We start from the raw sequence: 22,370 nt of genomic DNA on the forward strand, positions 1-22,370 counted from the left end.
CCTTGCTAACAAAAGTCCTGATGAAATTTCTAAAGGTAGCTCTGTATCCATTCTCTTCACTTCAGTGGCTGGATCTCTACCCTTCAACCACAAGAATGCAGGCAACACAATCCCACTGTCTGAGGAAGCTGTCATCATCCTCCATCTTGCACCTTGTCAAGCCATGGGCATTCAAAATGGAACCGGAGATTCGCTAGGAATTGAATTGAATTTAAAATTATTTATATAGCGCACGTTCACCAGCGGTTTCATGGCGCTACAACTTACAGATATCAGGGCGAGAGTGGCAGAAACTAAGTTAAAAGAAATCAGGGCTGCTAGTATACTAATTAAAAGATTTAGTAAACAAATGAGCTTTGAGCTGTGTCCGGAATTGCGGATAGAGAGTTAAGGCTCTAAGCTCTGGAGGGAGGGAATTCCAAATGAGTGGAGCAAGGGTCGCAAACTTCGATCCTCCCCATTTCTTCCTCCGGAACCGCGGGACTGTGAGAAGGGATTTAGTGGATGAACGCAGTTCCCTAGTAGGTACATAAGGGATGATCTCAGATGAGATAAAAGCCGGTGCCGTGCCCAGTTGTGCTTGGAAGGTGATAGAGGCAAGCTTGAACTGGACACGTTCACGTACTGGGAGCCAATGTAGAGACTTGAGGAGGGGAGTAACATGGTGGAACTTTGGCAATTTAAACACCAGGCGTACCGCCTGGTTCTGGATCTGCTGCAAACGCCTTAAGCTATATGCAGGTATACTTGCATATAGGGCGTTGCCGTAATCCAGGCGGGAGATGACCATTGCCAGGGTGATCAGTTTCAGAGCGTCAAAAGAAAAGAAACGGGACACCTTGCGTATAGTGCGCAGTGAAAGAAAAGAAGAAGACACCACAGAACTAACCTGGGAGTGAAGGGTGAGCTGGGAATTGAGTTTAATGCCTAATGTTTTTACTGAGGTGGAGGGGACAGGTGGAGAACCTAGAGAAGGGGGCCAAAACAAAGAAGACCAGTGACTGGATGAACCACCCGTCAACACCAGCTCGGTCTTGTCTGGGTTGAGTTTCAGATGGTTGTGGTTCATCCAGTCCCGGATATGAATCATAACAGATTGAAAATTAAGAACAGAAGAAGGGGAAGAGGACAGATTGAAGACGAGTTGGAGGTCATCCGCGTAATTAAATACGTTGACCTCCATTTGCTGCAGTGAAAAAATAAGAGGGGCGATGTAGAGGTTAAACAAAAGGGGTGAAAGGGAAGAGCCTTGGGGGACCCCGCACTGAACTTTCCGGAAGTCCGCAGAAAAATCACCCAGGCGAACCGCCTGGGTGCGGTCCCTCAGGAAGGAGGATAACCATACCAGGGCGGTACCCCCGATCCCCGCCGCCCTGACACGGGATAGTAAGATGGTGTGATCAACCGTGTCAAAGGCGGCTGAGAGATCGGGGAGGACCAAAGCCTGGGTCTGGTTAGTGTCCATTCCCTCCCTGAGGTTGTCAAGGACCGAAAGTACCACGGACTCCGTAGAGTGTGCGGGGCGGAAACCGGCCTGGCGGGGGACTAAAACCCCATACATCTCCACGAAAGAGCTCAAAGCGCCAGTGACATGGCGCTCGAGCACTTTTGCCAAGAATAGCAAGAGGGAGATGGGGCGATAGTTGGCGGGGACTGAGGGGTCTGCGCCCGGCTTCTTCAGGATGGGGAAAATAACTGCTGTTTTAAGTGAGATGGGTACGACACCCTGAGAGAGAGAGCTATTGAGGAGGTGAAGGGGGTGGTCTGGACAAGTGATAAAAATGTGACGGAGGATGTGAGCAGGGCAAGGGTCTGGGGGGAGCCGGATTTAACAAGGGGGATTATCGAAGCCAGGGATTCCTTGGTCAAGGGAGGGAGGGCACCGAGTTGTCCCTTGGGGGGAGGACACTGAGGATCTACAAAAGTAGGAGAAGGAAGAGGAATGTTGGCTTTGATGGTGGCGATTTTCTGGATGAAAAAATTGTTTAGGGAGTGACAAAGTTCCTGGGAGGGGGTGGGCTTCAGGGTAGTTCTGTCGGAGAATGCCAGGTTATGCACAATCGAGAAAATTTCCCTTGATTGGTTCTCAGCTGCGAGAACTTTAGAGGAGAAATAGGCTGTTTTAGCCGCCAAGATAGCCTTTTTATATTGAGTCAAGATGTTAATGAACTCCAATCGAAGTGAGGGGCAGTAATTTCTCCTCCAGGCACGCTCCGCTCGGCGTACCGCTAATTTGGTGGTCTTGAGATCTTCATTGAACCACAGGTTTGCATCCTTCTCCTGCTTTGAGGTGACATGCTTCAGAGGGGCAATGGAGTCGCAACCTGAAGAAAGCCACTGATCAATGGACGTAGCCTGGGAGAGAGTGGATAAACCTTGTAGGGAGGGGTAGGAAGCGGTGAGTAAGGCGGATAAGTTGTCGGGGTCTACTCGCCCCCAAGCACGGACCCAGACATTCTTAGGAAGTGGGGGCTTAACCGGGGGGTGGGTGGGGAGGGCAAATGAAATCAGATGATGGTCCGACCACGTGCAGGGTGAGATGGATAGGGATTTTACGGGACAATTCAAGGACCAGATCTGGTCCAGGATATGTCCTTTGACATGGGTAGGGGAGTGAATATGGAATATAAAATTGAGAGATTAAAGGGCGTCTGAAAAATCTTTTGAGGAAGGGCATTCTGCGGGGTCTGAGGGCCAAAAATTGAAATCACCCAAAAGCAAAATGGAGGAGTTATTGACCGTGATCGTGGCCAATACTTCCAGAAAATTGGGGAGAAACGATAAAGGGGATTGAGGGGGACGGTAGATAAGTACGCAGGTGAGAGGGGGCGTTATAGCAGTGGTACGGATAGCCAGGTACTCCGTAGTGGCAATATCTGGTAGAGAGAGACTTTGAAAAGGAAGAAGGCAGGAGAGTTTTCTTTCCGTTACTCCTTGTTATTTTCCCCTATCCCCTGCGCACTGCAGTGCAGGGTGGAGTGTTTAACATCCCCTTGTGGGGTCGCGCTAAGGGGCTTTGGGATCTCTGCTTCCCTCCCGCTGGATCTGTTTCAGAAGGTTAGTGTACCCCTAGTGTAACCTGACAGTAACACAAATAAAATGGTTTGGTCACACTATCAATCTCAAAATATGGTATGTGTTAGATCTGGGGGTCTCTAGTTGGCAATGGTTATCACCCTTGTCCAAATAGGGACCCTTACTTCTAAGTCAGGATAAGGGGATTACTCTCCTTAATAACCCCTGCTCACCCCCTTGGTAGCTTGACACAAGCAGACAGGCTTATCTCAGAGGCAGTGTGTTAAGCATTTGTGAATATACAAAGTAATACAGTGATAACACTACAGATGGACACAACACAGGTTTTATAAAAATAAGTATTCTTTATATAGACTTAAACACAAGACCATAAACGACAAAAATCCACAATACTACACTTAGTATTACTTAAAAGATGATAAAAGTCGCTTAGTTCAAGTTGATGGTAGATGCGACAAAGTTCTCAACAAACTACCTGGATGCGTAACGCAAAGTAAACAAAAGGACTCGCAGAAGGGGAGATGCGTCGGTTCCGTGACCCGGGGGAACAGTTGCGTCTTTTCTCAATGCTTGCGCAGAGTAGGGGACTCGTCGTGAGCCTTACCGGTGTGGAGGTGATGGGTAGATTCTCGACCTGTTGCGGTGCGCAAGATGGCGCATTGATGCGATGACGATGCGATGATCCAGTTGCGATGAGAGAAGATGGCGCCCTTGATGCGGCGATGCGATGACGCCCTGGCAGCCTTGCGACGACTGTACTTTGGAGCCACGACAGGCCCTGTAACACACTTCTCAGGCGATGCGATGGCGACTCTCTCGATGGCGTCACGCTTCTCCGGTGATGTGACAGCAGGCAGCTTCGATGAACACACGCCTCCAGGGAGATGCGACAAAGGCTCGCTTCTCCGGCGTTGCGACGATTTCAGCTGCGGCGGCGAAACACTTCTTCTCGATGCGTCGCGCTTCCAGCTCCCAGCGGCACACAAGTGACTGGAGTCAGAATTCCCAGCAAGGAAATTCAGGAGGGAGCTGGAGGTGAAGTCTTTTGGCCCTGAGACTTCAGCAGGAGGCAAGCACAGTTCAAGCCCTTGGAGAATATTCTGTAGATAAAAGTCTTTACAAAGTTCCTTCTCCTTTCCCTTGGCAATAAAGCAACCACTGCAGGCCAACCCAGCAAACAGCACACTGGCAGAGGGGCAGTCCAAACTCCTGTAGCTTCCTTGGTTCTTCTCCTTGGCAGAAAAGTTTCTTGTTCCAGAAGTGATCTAAAGTCTGTGAGACTGGGTTCCAATATTTATACCCCAAAATCCTTTGTTCTCTGAAGGCAGAGAGGCCTCTGCCTAGTTCAAACCAGTTCCTGAGCACTTTGTCTGTTGTAGTTCGGACTGGACTGTTCCCATGGGGCAACAGGGTCAGAGCTGATTTGCATAAAGCCATTATCTGACCCAGGGTGGTGTGGAGTGCAAAAAAACGATGGATTTGGGCCCAGATCTTTTGACTGGGGGAGTGTGTGACATTGATCCACATTCAGTCCATCACTTGTTGTTTTTTGCAATTGCCGCCCTAAGTGCGCTGGGGATGCCCAGACGTGGGTCCCAGGCACTCCACACCACTTGGAGTCAAGCTAGCCGGGCTGAAGAGAGGTGTTACCTCGAAACCGGTCCGGTCCTCGGATGCTTGATTCCGGTCTGGGAAAGATATGGCTGTTGTAGTTCGGACTGGACTGTTCCCATGGGGCAACAGGGTCAGAGCTGATTTGCATAAAGCCATTATCTGACCCAGGGTGGTGTGGAGTGCAAAAAAACGATGGATTTGGGCCCAGATCTTTTGACTGGGGGAGTGTGTGACATTGATCCACATTCAGTCCATCACTTGTTGTTTTTTGCAATTGCCGCCCTAAGTGCGCTGGGGATGCCCAGACGTGGGTCCCAGGCACTCCACACCACTTGGAGTCAAGCTAGCCGGGCTGAAGAGAGGTGTTACCTCGAAACCGGTCCGGTCCTCGGATGCTTGATTCCGGTCTGGGAAAGATATGGCTGTTGTAGTTCGGACTGGACTGTTCCCATGGGGCAACAGGGTCAGAGCTGATTTGCATAAAGCCATTATCTGACCCAGGGTGGTGTGGAGTGCAAAAAAACGATGGATTTGGGCCCAGATCTTTTGACTGGGGGAGTGTGTGACATTGATCCACATTCAGTCCATCACTTGTTGTTTTTTGCAATTGCCGCCCTAAGTGCGCTGGGGATGCCCAGACGTGGGTCCCAGGCACTCCACACCACTTGGAGTCAAGCTAGCCGGGCTGAAGAGAGGTGTTACCTCGAAACCGGTCCGGTCCTCGGATGCTTGATTCCGGTCTGGGAAAGATATGGCTGTTGTAGTTCGGACTGGACTGTTCCCATGGGGCAACAGGGTCAGAGCTGATTTGCATAAAGCCATTATCTGACCCAGGGTGGTGTGGAGTGCAAAAAAACGATGGATTTGGGCCCAGATCTTTTGACTGGGGGAGTGTGTGACATTGATCCACATTCAGTCCATCACTTGTTGTTTTTTGCAATTGCCGCCCTAAGTGCGCTGGGGATGCCCAGACGTGGGTCCCAGGCACTCCACACCACTTGGAGTCAAGCTAGCCGGGCTGAAGAGAGGTGTTACCTCGAAACCGGTCCGGTCCTCGGATGCTTGATTCCGGTCTGGGAAAGATATGGCTGTTGTAGTTCGGACTGGACTGTTCCCATGGGGCAACAGGGTCAGAGCTGATTTGCATAAAGCCATTATCTGACCCAGGGTGGTGTGGAGTGCAAAAAAACGATGGATTTGGGCCCAGATCTTTTGACTGGGGGAGTGTGTGACATTGATCCACATTCAGTCCATCACTTGTTGTTTTTTGCAATTGCCGCCCTAAGTGCGCTGGGGATGCCCAGACGTGGGTCCCAGGCACTCCACACCACTTGGAGTCAAGCTAGCCGGGCTGAAGAGAGGTGTTACCTCGAAACCGGTCCGGTCCTCGGATGCTTGATTCCGGTCTGGGAAAGATATGGCTGTTGTAGTTCGGACTGGACTGTTCCCATGGGGCAACAGGGTCAGAGCTGATTTGCATAAAGCCATTATCTGACCCAGGGTGGTGTGGAGTGCAAAAAAACGATGGATTTGGGCCCAGATCTTTTGACTGGGGGAGTGTGTGACATTGATCCACATTCAGTCCATCACTTGTTGTTTTTTGCAATTGCCGCCCTAAGTGCGCTGGGGATGCCCAGACGTGGGTCCCAGGCACTCCACACCACTTGGAGTCAAGCTAGCCGGGCTGAAGAGAGGTGTTACCTCGAAACCGGTCCGGTCCTCGGATGCTTGATTCCGGTCTGGGAAAGATATGGCTGTTGTAGTTCGGACTGGACTGTTCCCATGGGGCAACAGGGTCAGAGCTGATTTGCATAAAGCCATTATCTGACCCAGGGTGGTGTGGAGTGCAAAAAAACGATGGATTTGGGCCCAGATCTTTTGACTGGGGGAGTGTGTGACATTGATCCACATTCAGTCCATCACTTGTTGTTTTTTGCAATTGCCGCCCTAAGTGCGCTGGGGATGCCCAGACGTGGGTCCCAGGCACTCCACACCACTTGGAGTCAAGCTAGCCGGGCTGAAGAGAGGTGTTACCTCGAAACCGGTCCGGTCCTCGGATGCTTGATTCCGGTCTGGGAAAGATATGGCTGTTGTAGTTCGGACTGGACTGTTCCCATGGGGCAACAGGGTCAGAGCTGATTTGCATAAAGCCATTATCTGACCCAGGGTGGTGTGGAGTGCAAAAAAACGATGGATTTGGGCCCAGATCTTTTGACTGGGGGAGTGTGTGACATTGATCCACATTCAGTCCATCACTTGTTGTTTTTTGCAATTGCCGCCCTAAGTGCGCTGGGGATGCCCAGACGTGGGTCCCAGGCACTCCACACCACTTGGAGTCAAGCTAGCCGGGCTGAAGAGAGGTGTTACCTCGAAACCGGTCCGGTCCTCGGATGCTTGATTCCGGTCTGGGAAAGATATGGCTGTTGTAGTTCGGACTGGACTGTTCCCATGGGGCAACAGGGTCAGAGCTGATTTGCATAAAGCCATTATCTGACCCAGGGTGGTGTGGAGTGCAAAAAAACGATGGATTTGGGCCCAGATCTTTTGACTGGGGGAGTGTGTGACATTGATCCACATTCAGTCCATCACTTGTTGTTTTTTGCAGCTTCGATGAACACACGCCTCCAGGGAGATGCGACAAAGGCTCGCTTCTCCGGCGTTGCGACGATTTCAGCTGCGGCGGCGAAACACTTCTTCTCGATGCGTCGCGCTTCCAGCTCCCAGCGGCACACAAGTGACTGGAGTCAGAATTCCCAGCAAGGAAATTCAGGAGGGAGCTGGAGGTGAAGTCTTTTGGCCCTGAGACTTCAGCAGGAGGCAAGCACAGTTCAAGCCCTTGGAGAATATTCTGTAGATAAAAGTCTTTACAAAGTTCCTTCTCCTTTCCCTTGGCAATAAAGCAACCACTGCAGGCCAACCCAGCAAACAGCACACTGGCAGAGGGGCAGTCCAAACTCCTGTAGCTTCCTTGGTTCTTCTCCTTGGCAGAAAAGTTTCTTGTTCCAGAAGTGATCTAAAGTCTGTGAGACTGGGTTCCAATATTTATACCCCAAAATCCTTTGTTCTCTGAAGGCAGAGAGGCCTCTGCCTAGTTCAAACCAGTTCCTGAGCACTTTGTTGACATGACTCTCCTCTTCCTTTCACTGTGCAGGGCAGAGACATCAGCCGTCCCACAGGAGGTGGAGCCAGCACAGGGGAGGGAAGATACAGCTCTGGAGCACTCTGTTGACAGGATTCCTCTTCTCCTTTCACTGTGCAGGGCAGAGACATCAGACAAGCCACAGGGGGTAGAGCCAGCATTGTAGAGGGAAGGTCCAGCCCTATTCAGGTCCCAGGTGCACTCTCCCCCTCCCATCTGGATGTAAATCTCCCTAATCACCACTGGGCTGTCCCAGACTGTCTCCTGGAATTTCCCCAGCCCTGTCACACACAAACCCAGACAAGGAATACACAACTCAGCAGAGGCAGGCTCAAATGGTTAGGCAAGCACATACCTACTTTCTAAAAGTGGTATTTGCAAACACAGAATATTAAAATCAACTTTACTAAAAGATGTATTTTATTATTCTGAGTTCAGGCATACTAAATTCGAATTTCTACCATGTTCCCTGAGTCAGATAGGATTATAAGAATGTAATAATCTTCACTGCCCATTCTGGCCTATGAGAACAGGTAGCCTTCAATAGTGAAAAACGAAAATGGCTGTAATTCACTATTAGAACATGCCACACACATCAGAGCATGTCCTACCTTATACTTTTTTTAAAAAAAATATGTTTATTGCGGAAAACATAGACGACACGATTAGGTGTAACCTCTCTGAAGCACCGAGAGGTGAAATTAGCCACATGTAACATTCAGGATAATACACAGCCATGTGGCCCACATCCCGGAGGCCGGGCGGCGTAAAGTCGGTACATGGCACAAAATAATCATAGTCGTTTGCAGACAGTACACGTACATCTCCGGTATCCGCTGGTTTTCATGTATTTCCTCTCCTACGTCCTCCATGGAGCCCCACTCCTATCTTTCTGGATAGATAAATTTTTCAATGGAAACACAGTCTAATATAGAACAACAAACAAACCCCCCCGTACGTGGCATCAGTAATAGAGTACGTGCAAAACTCAGGTTATCTTTCAAGGCCCGATAAGGTGCAGACATCACATTTAGAAGCAATCCTCTGAGAATCAAGACAAATCAGAGGTTTATATGATAGGGAACATTAGTGCGCGCACAGCAGGGCACTACTCCGGGACAGGGCCCTCCATCCCGCCTCCCTCCCGTCCTCCTCGGATCCATACCCCTCAGGGGTGAACAATTCGACACTAGTGGCATATGAGTCATCATCACTGTGGAAACGGGCTATGACCGCTTTTGTGAATGGGTTACCAGGGCCCTCGATTCCCTTATCCCGGTGGCCTTGAGCAAACGTGGACCAAGGGACCCCAGTCCTTGGTATGATGGCTCTCTGCGTGCGCTTAAAAGCACGTGTAGACGCACTGAGAGAGAATGGCGGAAAACTTATGACATCAGTAAAAAAGCCATGTATTTGGCCACCGTCAAATGCTACCATCGCGCGGTCTGCAGAGCTCGTGCGGCATTCTATGCTCTCGAATTCCGCAACAGCACCAATCAATCAAAAACCATTTTCAAGGCTCTTAAAGACCTGGTGGCAAAAAAGGCCTCTGCAAACGAATCTTGTTCCACTTCGCATTGTGAAACCTTGGCGGCCTTTTTTTTGGAAAAAGTTCAAGCCATCTACCGAGCATTTCCTATGGCTACGCCTTCTGGCGATGGGCTTCTCAGCCCCCCAGTGCAGGATGTTTTACACTCTTTTCCCAGCCTAACACCCGAAAGTTTTAAGAAACTTGCTCTGCAAGTTAAGTCTGGGTCTCCGGCTGACCCTTTAAGGCCAGCTTTGTTTAGAGACTTGGCATCTTTCGACCTTTTGCCGGTCTGTTCCTTGATTAACATCTCGCTTGCATCTGGTTCGGTTCCCGCCAAGTGGAAACAGGCAGTGGTTATGCCCATTCTGAAGAAGCCGTCCTTGGACGCCAGCAAACCTGAGAACTATCGCCCGATATCGCTCCTCCCCTGGCCGGCAAAAGTAGCGGAGGCGCATGTAAATACTGCCCTCTCAGACCATCTCTCGCGGGCCAACATCTTAGACGTTACGCAGAACGGATTCCGAGCTGGTCACAGCACGGAGACTGCCCTCCTCTTCATGGTGGAACACCTGCGCTCTGTGCTCGATGCGGGTCAAACGGCGGCGCTTGTTTTATTAGATCTTAGCGCCGCCTTTGACACCGTCTCGCATGGGATTCTTCTGCAGCGCCTGGAGGATGCTGGCATCGTCGGCCCTGCTCTCCAGTGGTTCCGCTCCTTTCTTGCTGATCGATCTTTTTGTGTGACCGTCCCGCCCCATCAGTCTAAATTCTATCTTCTGGATCTTGGGGTTCCTCAGGGATCCTCGCTGAGCCCCACGCTATTCAATCTTTACGTGAGACCGCTGGCTGAGGTCGCCAAGCGGTGGGGTATGACTATGGTGTCATACGCTGACGACACTCAGTTGGCGGTCACGCTCAGCGGGGATTCAGGTTTGGATGCCCCAAGATTCCAAAATGGACTACGGGCGGTCGCCAGCTGGATGACTTCCAACTGTCTCCAGTTGAAAGCAAAAAAGACGGAGATTATGATATTCGGCAAGCAAGCGGAACTCTGGGGCGATATGTGGTGGCCTTCAGAGCTAGATCCCACCCCGACTCCGGTTTCGGAGATAAAAAATCTCGGGGTGTGGTTAGATCCTACCCTCAGCTTTGTCTGCCACACAAAGCGTACCGCTGCGTGCTGCTTTGGCGTCCTGCGTGGCTTAAGACCTGTGTTAAAATTTGTTGACGCTTCGACCAGGCAGCGTATTGTACAGGCGACGGTGATTTCTCGGCTCGACTATGCCAGCTCCCTTTTGGTAGGGATAAATCAGGCCGAAATCACTCGTCTTCAACGCGTGCAAAATGCGGCCGCCAGAGCAGTTGTGGGGTTACCCAGGTTTTGTTCCGCTGCCAACACCTTGCGCTCTCTTCATTGGCTGCCGATTAAGCAGAGGATTCAATTTAAAGTCATCTGTTTGTCTTACAAGATCCTCAAGGGCTCTCCTGATCAGATCCTTCTGAATCTTTTGTCTCTCTATGTTCCGGTCCGCTCTCTACGTTCATCGGACCTTGAATTTGCAGTAGTCCCCCGGTTTAAGCGCAGCCGTGCTGGCGGCCGCTCATTTCGAGTACGTGCTGCGGTTTTGTGGAATTCCCTTCCTTTAGAGATACGTGCCCTTGGTGATCTGCTCTCATTTCGTAGGGCCGTTAAGACCTTTTTATTTCTCTAATTTGCTTTTTCTTTTACTCTACCCTTTTTAAGCTGTGTTATGTTGGTACCTTGTCGGGCGCCAGGACGCTCCTTTGCTGGAGCAGCTGTGCGCGTAATAAATGCTCATAACATAACATATCAGGCAACCCCTCTGCACACATCATCCTCCAAGCAAGTAGGTCTTCCTGAAGTCTTTTATCGTGGCGCGTGCGCTGCATATGTGTCTCCTCAGCCAGGGTCCACTCTCTAACATCCCATCTGCCCCATCCAAGTTATAGCCACGCGCCGCCTTGCCAACACCAGTAACAACTGTAGAAACTTGTAGGACAAATTCCTCTTTTTGGGCTTGGGTACCAGGGCCAAGAGACAATGGAGCGGATCCAGGGCAATCGGGAGGCCCGTAACACGGCCAATATGGTCCACCACCTCGTTCCAAAAGCTACCGACCTGCGGGCACTCCCAAGCCAAATGGAAGAATCCAGCTCTCTCTGCCCCACACCTAGGGCAGTTGACCCGCCTGTCTGGCGAGATGCAATTTAGGGAGACCGGGGGCATATAGGTGCGATGGACAAAATTAAAGTGGATCAACTTGAATCGTGCATTACACAAGACTTTCCGGGTCAGGAGCCCAATACGCTTGCGCTGTCCTGGCTCCAGAGCCATCCCCAGGTCCGCCTCCCAGGCCGCCCAGGACGGCGCGATCTGCGGGGCCGAATCCCATCGCATGGCTGAGTACAATAAGGAGATCAGCCGCTTTCCTCTACCACACGAGAGGAGGATGTTGAGGGTGTGAGTCAGTGGAGGCGCCTCCGGGAACTGTGGCCAGGTCGTCTTCGCCACCTCCTGGAGTCCCCTGTAGTGCAGGTATTGTCCCCTGCTCAAGTCAAAGGCCTCCGTGGCACGCTCAAAAGACACGAAGGAGTCATCTGGATAGAGGCCTGCCAGAGTCTCACATCCGCCGTCCCGCAAGGACACATTCTCCTCCATCCGGAGCACCGGGGCCAAGATCCACACCGGCAGCTCCCTATGGAAGGGGGCCCGCCGCAATACTTTCTCCACAAATCGCTGCCAGACTCCCGCTGTTTGACGCACCACATAGCAGCGAGCAGCGAGTTGAGCGTGCAAAATATTCGCGGGGGAAGCGGGCATAGAGTATTTTGCAGGACATATAACATTCTAGGCAACATCACCATCTTAGCAATCGCTAACCGCCCCATAAGGGAGAGAGGAAGCGTATTCCAGAAGGACACAGACTGGTGCAGGGAGCGGAGCACCCGTTCAGCGCTGCGGGCCAGCAGGTGTTCGACCGACGAGGCCACCTGAATGCCCAGATATCGGAATGCCTCTAGCTCCCATCTCAGCCCCAGGCACGGGAGGTTCACGCCTGGATCGGCAGCACATCCCGCCAGTGGGAAAATCAGGGACTTCCCGGGGTTAATGCGCAGCCCGGAGGCTGCGCCGAAGCGGTACAGCAACCACATCAAAGCGGGAAGCGAGTCGCTCGGGAAGGACAAATAGAACAGAGTGTCATCCGCATAGAGGGAGATCATGTGCACGGTATCACCCACCCTAATGCCCCATTGCTCCATCTCAGCTCGAATGGAGACCGCCAAGGGTTCTATTGCCAGGGCAAATAGGAGCGGTGACAGGGGGCACCCCGGACGAGTGCCCCTCCCCAAGGACCACTCCTCAGAGCGGGCCGAACCAAGCCGAACTCTAGCCCGGGGTGCCCCATAGAGCACTCGGATCCAATTGCAGAACACTGGCCCTAGCCCTACCATCTGGAGCACCTCCAAGAGATACCCCCAGCTGACCGTGTCAAAGGCCTTAGTCAGGTCAATTGACACCAGTATGTGGGGATCCTCCCTCCCACGCACCTCGTGGAGGATATGATTCAGACGCCGCAAGTTCATCGCAGTGTTACGGCCAGGGATAAACCCACACTGGTCCTGATGGATCAAGTGTGCCATGTGCGGGGCTAGGCGAGTGGCCAATAGTTTGGTGAGGATCTTTACGTCTGTATTGATCAGAGTGATAGGCCGGAACGCCGCGGAATCGCAACTGTCCCCACCTGGTTTCAAGATCATACAGACCTCTCCCTGATTCATGGTGGGCGGAAGAACGCCAAACCCCAGGGCCCCATTATAAACCTGTAATAGGAGGGGGGCCAGGACGTCTCCAAACGAATGGTAAAATTCAGGCGGGAAACCGTTCCGCCCGGCGTCTTAGCCCGCGGCAGGGCGGCCAACGCCACATTGACCTCCCGGAGCGTCAACCCGCATCCAGTTCCTCGGCCGCCTCCTTCGAGAGGGTCCGGAAAGCCAATCCCTGGAGGTAAGGCCGATAGGAGGCCTCAGTGATCGAATGGTCAGCTGCATACACGGTTTGCAGATGGGAACGGAGGATTTCAAGAATATCAGATTCCGAGTGCACCATACCACCAGCTGGAGCCCGTAGGGCAACTATCCGCTCAGGTGCGAATTCACGCCGAAGAATCCAGGGCAGCAGTCGACCAGACTTGTCCCGCTCGCTGTGGAGACGCTGTCTATATTGGCCCAAAGTATTTTTATCGAGACAGGTAAGAATGTCATGAACGGACACCCGGGCCACCCTTTCCGCCGCCCGGTCCGAGATGCCGGGATCCGGTAGAGTGACCGCGCCGGAGCATATCCTCTGCATCCCGTAAGTCACAGAGTAGTTGCTTCCGGACCCCATATGTAAGGCCCATACAGGCACCGCGTATCACCGCTTTCAGGGCCTCCCATTTGGTGGAGTAGGGCAAATCACCGCCCTCCCAGTTCAAATCTATATAATCCGTCAGGGCAGTCGCCACATGGTCCTTTCCCACCTGGACCTGGAGAATGTCCATTGGCATCCCCCAAGTACGGGGACGGGCAGCCTGGTCAGCCCATTGTGCCATGCATGTCACTGGAGCATGATCCGATAGAAAACGGGCTTGGTGGGTAACCGTCAACGAGAGAGACGGGACAATATTGGCCGCAAGGACGCGTCCAACCTACTATGGGTTTCGTGCGTCGGGGTATAACAAGTATATAGCCTCCGAGTGGGGTGGCCCTTACGCCACACATCCACAGCCCCCAGATTATGCATTACTTCCCTGAGGCGCGCCATCATGCGCGGCTTCGTGCCAGAGCGAGAAGGATATCGATCCAGTTCCGGATCCAACACGCAATTAAAATCCCCAAGCCAGAGGAAGGGAGCATCGAGGTCCGAAACAATGAGTTCCTGAAGGTGGGAGAAAAAAACAGGGTCATCGACATTTGGTGCATAGGAATTCAAGAGCAGGTAATCCCTACCATCCAGCTTGATTCGCAGCAGCAGGTACCTGCCTTCAATGTCCGCCTCAACATATTGAACAGCGCAGGGAACCCCAGGTGCCACCCAAATGAGGACCCCCCTGGCATAAGTAGAGAAGGAGGAATAGAACACTTGGCCCCTCCATTTATTGGACAGCCGCTGGGCACCCTCCTCGTCCAGATGGGTCTCCTGGAGACATGCAACGGAGACCCCATGTCGCTTGAGGAAGGAAAGGACCCTGTGTCTCTTGGTGCAAGTACCCAAGCCGCGCACGTTCCAGGTTAAGAATTTAAAACCCATTGTCGGTGATTGTGCCCATCCGGGCCATATGATACATACATTGTGATCTGCCACCCCCGGGCCCAAACATTAACTAGGCCGGAAGAACCAGCCCGCCTGACCAGCCACACACAAACCTGAATCACAGTACACTTGATGCCAGCAACATTTCCCGCACCCATCCCAACCCACCCCCCGAAAACCCTCGAACTCAGAACCCCCCCTGAAACTTTCCCCCCACCCCCACCCATGAGCAAGATGACAGCAACAACATAAAATGCTACCCTGCCCTCCCCCTGCCGGTGCCAGGACGTACACAGCCACCCCATTCAACCCACACAACACACACCCAAACCAACACCACCCAACCCCCCTTCCAGCTCCCCATGGGACCCAGACTTAGAGGACAGTCCCTAGGCATGTCTACTGGTATCAGCCCCAGGTCGGGCTGTTCTCCATTCAAGCATATGTGGTCCCCATCACGCATACCTCTTTCAATAGGATGCAAGTCCTCCACTCCACCCAGCCATCCAAGGGCAAATAGTACAGGTCATAAGCATCTCCCACAGACCAGAGGCCGAACAAGAGGCCCCCCCAAAGCGGAGGACATCAATCCATAAACAGGACAGTACCTCAAGCTGGAGCCTTCTCCAGCTGTGGCTCAGAAAGGCCAGTTTACGGGATCACCGGAGCCGTAGAGTCCGTATCTGGCATAGTGTCCTGCAGGGTGTCCGGAACCAAGATTTCCCCAGGGGCGGACGCGCCGGGGGACTCCGGATTAACCACCACCAATGAAGATCTCATAAGCAGAGCACCATCTGCCCCCACTGTGACTCGAGGTTCCTCGGAACCCCCCGATCTAGACAGGCGTCTTCTTCTTCCTCGACGTCGTCGCTGAGGACGGGTCCCCCACGTCTCACGGGGCCCATCACGCTCACCGGGGGGAGGAGGTGTGGGAGTGTCTGGAGATAAGGGGTGACGACCTGTCACCCCTTATCTCCAGACACTCCCACACCTCCTCCGGGGATTCAAAGAAGTGCGCACGGCCCTGTGAGATCACCTTGAGCTTGGCCGGATCCAACAGCATATATTGGAGCTTCATCTCCCGGAGCATTTGCTTAACTCCCAGGTAGGACTTCCGCTGCTCCTGTACCCGTTGAGTGTAGTCAGGATAAATGGATACGCGACTGTTTTCTATAGTAAGAGACTCCGCCTCCCTTGCTGCTTTCAAGATGCAGTCCCGGTCTTTACAGTTCAGGATCTTTGCAATCAACGCCCTTGGAGGTTCACCCGGGCGCGGAGGGGGGACCAGGGCCCTATGCGCCCGCTCGATGACGAAGACATTTGACAAGCCGCGTGGGCACAGCTGAGTGCGGATCCAGGTCTCTAGGAAGCGCTCGGCATTTCCCGCCTCCAATCGTTCCGGCACACCTAGGACCCTAATGTTGCTTCGGCGCGCCCTACCCTCCGCGTCCTCAGCCCTTCTCTCCAATGCATGCGTCGTGGCCGTGAGGTACGTGACCGTTTTTAGCAAGGAGGCCACCTCCCCCTGTAGTTGGGTAATATTACCCTCAGCATCCGAGACCTTGTCCGCCACTTTTCGGAGATCCGTACGGAGCAGATTGACATCTATTGATACAGTCTCTATCTGCCTCTCCAGTGCCGAATGGGAGCCCTGTATAGCCTTCAATATCTCTGCCCGGGAAGGCTCCGCCGGCTCATCCACACCCTCCTCCTGACCCGTCTGGCGCGTGATCCGTTGTGAAGGCAGCCGCGGGTGGTATACTGCATAATGGTGTTGGGCTGGGTAGAGCGCGAGGTCCTATCCTTGTGGGTTGCCATCAGGGAAAAAGACACACAACCCCTCCAGTGGATCGTCAAGGATCTCCCTCAGCCACCGCCGCTCAGGCACCCGTCTCTAGGTCGCTCCTCAAAGCACAATGCCAGATACCAAACCTCACCTCCAGGCAGCTCCAGGCTGCGGCAATTCGGGGGGTGCCCGGGCAGGCCAGTATCTCCAGTATTCCAATCAAGGGCGCAGGGCCGCCTACTCCCACCAGGGCAGCCGCGACTGCAGGGGCAACAGCCCGCCTCCTCAGAAAGCACCCAAGAGAGGACCGAGACCTGCAGAATGGTGGGCAACAATATCCAGCAGCACACACGTTCTCCGCCGGTCAGGCGGTGGGGCCCGGGGCAATCAGGCCAGCGCAGGAGGCAGGCTCCTTATGGCGAGCGGGGTGCCCAAATGGTTATCACTCACACCCACGTCCACGGGTACGATCTCTCAAGCCCCCGAGGCGCTCTCCAGCAATGCGCTCATGACGTTAGTCCAGCACGGGGTAGCGGGCCTCCAGGTGACAGGTCCGTGCGCCGCAGGGAGCGAGCGCCCCGACGCAGGGGCAAGATGGTGGCTCAGTGGGGGAGGGGCACAGATCCGATCGCGCGTGTCCCCGAATGTCCTGCACTCCCCGGCTGCCTCAGGCTCCAGGCCAGCTCCCCAGGGCCCCAGAAGACAGAGGAGACCACCCCAGAGGAGCGCTCACCCGGCGGGAGGCTCCCGCTCCGCTGCCGCACCCGGGGGAGGGGCGGCCGCCACGTCTCTCCTCCACAGGATCAGGACAGGCCAGGCAGCAGAGGCCGCCCGTAGGTCCACCAGCCGCACACGATCGCCGCCAAGGCGGAGCCCCAGATAGCAGCGGGCTCCGCCGACTCTCGATTCGCCTCTCGATCACCCGGGAGCGCACTAGGGCCGGACCGCCCCCGCAACACCGCTCCGGCGCAGGCCGCAGACCCCGGCCTCTCGTAGTCTGAGGCCCAGCCCTCAGAGCGCCGTACCGCCTCCGGGGCAACTCGCAGGCGTCTATCAGCAGCTTTCCGGGAAGAGAGCCCCCCAATGCGAAAGGAGCTTCGGGCCCCCGAATCAGGGAAAAAACATCCCAGGTAGGATATGTATGAAGGATATCTGGGTCCCCAGGACGGGAGCTGGCGGAGCTCACGTCCTGTCGGCCATGCTGCTTGGCCACGCCCCCCGTCCTACCTTATACTTACAATGCACCCTGCCCTTAGGCCTTCCATAGGGGTGTCTAATATGAAGCAAAGGGAAGGTTTAGGAACTGGCAAGTGGGTGCACTTGGCCAAGTCGACATGGCAGTGCTAGACTGCACACAGGCCTTGCAATGGCAGGCCTGAGACATACTTTACAAGCTGCTTCTGTGGGTGGCACAACCAGTGCTGCAAGCCCACCAGTAGCATTTGATCTACAAGCCCTGGGCACACAGGGTGCACTGTACTAGGGGCTGACAGTAAATCAAATAACCCAATTGGGGAATAACCAATCAATACATCCATTTAACATAGGGAGCACTGCACTGTGGCACTGATTAGCAGTGGCACAGGTTCCAAAGCATAAATTCAGCAAAAACATATCAAAACAGCGGAGGCAATCCGTCAAAAATGGAAGGGAGACTCACGCCAATGATGTCAGGTCTAACAGTATGCTGCCACAATTGCTTTATATGCTATACCCAGGACGGGGCCAGTAGTCCCCTCTCCAATACGAGGGCTTGCTTTGCGCACCCTTTTGGGTCATAGGACAGGTTCAGGACCTCATACAGTCAGGGACAGGTTTAGGTCCCTGTGCATTTGATCTTGGAACATAGCAATGTAAATAATGTGTAAAAAATGTAGCCTTAAATCTTTTTTTTCTCCTAACATTAAGAATAATCAATTGAAAAACTATATAATAAAAGTGACTAAGTGCTTATATTGCTTAATAACATTTACATGCTTTGGAAGAAGTAAAATATGGGAACGATACAATGTATATTATTTTTGGACGCTGCAAACAAGCGTGTTTTCTATGGAACATTTCACAGAGAGACAAATCAGGTTCTGGGTTATCTGACCTAGCCAGTGTGCGCTTTTAAGCCAGTCACTAACCCTCCAACTTTATTGACTCACTGACAAATCAAAAGCATATGGAAGCCTGGTTCCACGCCTAGGAAACTGCACTGTCAATGAGACATTATACACAAAGGGAAAATATGAATATAACAATCATCAGCATAAGCCATCAAACTTAAACGTTCAGTTTCTCATTTGAATTTATTTTACGGTCGCAGTTTCCTGATCCGGAACTCCAAACGTAACGTTTCACGCCTGAACTACATTTCCCATGATTCCTCTGGCCATAGTCGGGTGAGTGCAGTGATGACGCGCCTAACCAGAAGTCTCTTATTCCGGGCCTTGGCCAGTGCATTACTGCGAATTCTGGGGAAAGCAGATGTCAGAGAGCGAGTGACTCGGAGAGAAAACCTTGGTTCAAAGTCACACGCTACAAGGGCGGTAAGGATGATGCTGTCACCAATCTTGATCGTGTACAATCTGTTGCACGTTATAGCAAGTTCGGAGTTTTGGGCTATTATTGTGAACCATATACCCAGGTAGGGGACTCTGAAACCTCCGAAGTTTCTTAGGTGTGTACTTTCTGTTACATATTGATTAAGCTGACTACGTGACTCTTTATTGGAATTACCACTTGTGACATATGCTGTGAGTAAACAGCCAACTTCATGTTAGGCATGAGATGTTAATGCCGGAACGGATTATTAATTTTATGGCTGATATATATTCATGAATGCTTCATGTGGTTCTTTTGATTCTTTCTTCCTAGCAGGGGAATGAGGTGTGTGTTGTGTACTCAACGCCCCCTGTGACGCAAGTTCCTTCAACATTGTGGTGGGTAACGTGCGACGTGAGTGTAAGCGTGTGTATGGTGCTTGCTCAGGGTGTGTCCTATACTGATGGAATGGTGTTTTCTTCTGTTTACATCTAAAGAGCCTTCCGCTGATAAGATATCTCCAACAAAGATTGTTCGCATGATTGCAAGTTCTTTTTCTTTACAGGTAGTTATAGCTGTCAGTATAGGTTGTACATCAGAGTATTTGATATTGGAGTTAAAACGTTCCTCTAATTGTGGTTTTTGTGTTGTAGGTCTCCCTCCCCGCTGTCCCCATCCTTTCCTTCCCTCGCTTAATCATTCCTAGCCTCTGCGCTGTTATAGCATCAGAGGGTGGAGCGATTGAAGGTGGACCCATTTGAGCAACACGCTGATCCTGGGAGTTTGGAACAAAACCTTGACATTTACTCCCCTGTGCTGAACCGTGGCAAGCCTGCGCATATCTGTATTTTAACAGTAATCTATTTAGGGCAAGAAGAAATTTACACCAACATAAGAGGAAATTGGAGTTCAGAGGAAAAATAACTTTGTCTTGAGGAAAGATTGAAAGAGAAGATACAGGTTTGCGTTGTGTTTTTATTAGACCACTGTTAGACAGATTGAATCCTACAGAGATTACATACAGAAATAATGATGCATGTAGGCTTCCAAATGGCATGCACATATGATGTCTACTCATCGGGAGCTGTTAATCTAGTTTGATGTTTTGCAGGGTGATATTTTACAGAGGTTCTAATATACACACTAATTGTTGTTCCACTGCAAGCATTCCTAACACAGGTGCTTCAAAAGGCATTCAGCAATGGTTAGGTTAGAAATAATGTCTCGTTCTTTGGGCTAAGGTCTACAAATTCTTCTGTGTGAAGTAAGATTGTGCTTTAGACTGAAGCTTCTTTCACATCCACTACAGTGGTAGGGCCTCACCCCTGTATGTATTGTTTGATGCACGATCAGCGATCTCTTCCGACTAAAGCTTTTGTCACAGTCAGCACATTGATATGGTCTTTGTCCAGTGTGAGTCCTCAGATGTTCAATAAGAGATCCTTTCTGTCTAAACCTTTTCTCACATTCAGTACAGTTATATGGTCTCTCAATTTTGGAGTCTTCAAATGTATGCTTTCTCCTGTGTTTGGCAAAATGATGCTTAATAGGGAAATTTTTAGAGTCATAAAACACATATGGCAGACTGTTTCTTGGGGAGTTTGGTTGACAAATAAGAAGATTTTCATTGTTCAGATTGGCCTCAAATCCAGTGTAGACATCACTAGATTCTTCCCTGGTAATTCCCTGATGTGAATTTGAATGTTCCAGACTCAAACTACTTTTATTGTGGATGGTGCTCTCTCCGTCCAGTTCCGGATTACTTTCTAGCCACAGCTGGCTTCCGGAGTGTGTTCCCTGATCAAGCTTCTGCAGTATCTTCATCTTCGCTTTTGAAGATATTGTCGCAAATGGATTTGTGTTTTCAGAACAAACAGCAGAAAATGTCACATCCCTTTCTTTGTTCATACTTCCATATCCTGGTAGATTGAAAAAAGCAAGTTATTTGGTTAGTAAATTTAAATAAAACCACATCTACTGTAAATAGGGTGATATGAATGCTGCAGCATATCATAAAAAGTTGAATCATACTGTAGTTTTAAGGGACTTTTTACTGAAGGGTAACAGGCTATGTAATTGCAGGGTAAACGAGGAGCCACATCCTATATTTAAAAACCATAATACAGCAAATATAATTCAGATCAGTTACAAGAATTGGTTGCAAATGCCTGAGAGAGATGGCAGGTTGGTTCTAGACATATATAGAACCTGCATAAAGAGGAATAAAGAAATCTAGGGACTACATTGTTTTTAATGTCTTCTGGGAAATAACTAACCAAACTAATCAACAACATTATCAAATGAGTGATCTCCAGACTTTTTTAGAATCATTAATGGGCTTTGGAAATTTGATACAGACATTGCAGGCCATAAATGAAGTTTCTCCTCTGGGTGCCATCATGCAGACCACCTGGTTAACATCTGGTAGATAAAGCAGCAACATCAGCATACTGACAAGATGATATGTATGGACATGCTTTGGTGGATGCAGTGGTCCATCTTTCCGAGAAAAATAAGTAGTGCAGTTATGTAGTGCTGACAAGATATGCTATCTATGTATCCTTCTGGAAAAGATGGATCATTGTACATCACTAATGAAAGAAAAAAGAGAAATGGGCAGCTGAAAATGGCTGTCATGTATAGCATGTCTGAACTTTTGGTTCTTATCCCTTTCTATTTAACTCTTTATTGAATTGAGCCTTCAGCTTCACCCTTGCCTTTATGCTGCTAATATTTTGTGCGTCTTTGTCTTTCTCCTCCACCACTAATCCAAAGAAATAGTTCATACCCTTTATGCTATTAAAATGAGTCCTATGTTGTGACTGACATATAACTTTTTCCTGGTGTCCATTTTAGGTCTCGCTGAGCGAGCGCATGTGCGGCTCTGAGACATTTAGTATCAGGGTTTTCAAAAGTGCTGCCTGGTGGCCTAGCGCTTGCTTCACGCGAGCGTGCACGCGTGCAGCCGCCATATGCCTCCGATCCAGCGCGATCAACTTTTTCGTGCTGCTTCGTGCGCATCACTAGTGTGTTTTTTCCGCGTGAGCATCAGTAGCGTGTTTTCAAAGGCCTCAATATGAAATTCCTCATCTCACAAAGTTCAACATCTTTACATTGCTGACATTACATTTTTTCAGACTTAACTTTGAAACACAGTTTGATGGTCATAGTCCCCAAAGCTCGCACTGATAAGGTATGTAAATCTCAACCATTTGTAATAACCATGTCCAAAAGTCATTGCTTATGAATGTACAATGTATTAATTACTTGAGGATTCTCCTTGTAGGAAACTCAGGATACCATTGCTCAAGTAAGATGAAGGCACTGGGATGTCAGTATCAGGTAAACTGAATTAATCTATTAGAAATTGTACCCTTCAGTTGATGCAGCATGAAAAAGCTTACAATAACCACACATTTCT

At 50.9% G+C, this 22,370-nt stretch overlaps 1 protein-coding gene across 3 annotated transcripts in view; it reads right to left on the reverse strand.

Moving 5' to 3' along the window:
- Positions 1-19,906: 19,906 nt before the first annotated feature.
- The window catches only part of LOC144825008 (uncharacterized), a 329,870-nt gene continuing 327,406 nt past the window's right edge, over positions 19,907-22,370 (reverse strand). For 2 of the 3 annotated variants that reach the window (XM_078683918.1, XM_078683920.1), the window contains exon 7: positions 19,907-20,868. In XM_078683918.1, the coding sequence (XP_078540044.1) occupies positions 20,186-20,868 (683 nt within the window). In that variant the 3' untranslated portion in view covers positions 19,907-20,185. The remainder of the gene's footprint in view (positions 20,869-22,370) is intronic. The other variant, XM_078683919.1, reaches the window with a different exon arrangement.

Source organism: Lissotriton helveticus, chromosome 3_1 (assembly GCF_964261635.1).
Source record: "Lissotriton helveticus chromosome 3_1, aLisHel1.1, whole genome shotgun sequence".
NCBI classification, from domain to species: Eukaryota; Metazoa; Chordata; class Amphibia; order Caudata; family Salamandridae; genus Lissotriton; species Lissotriton helveticus.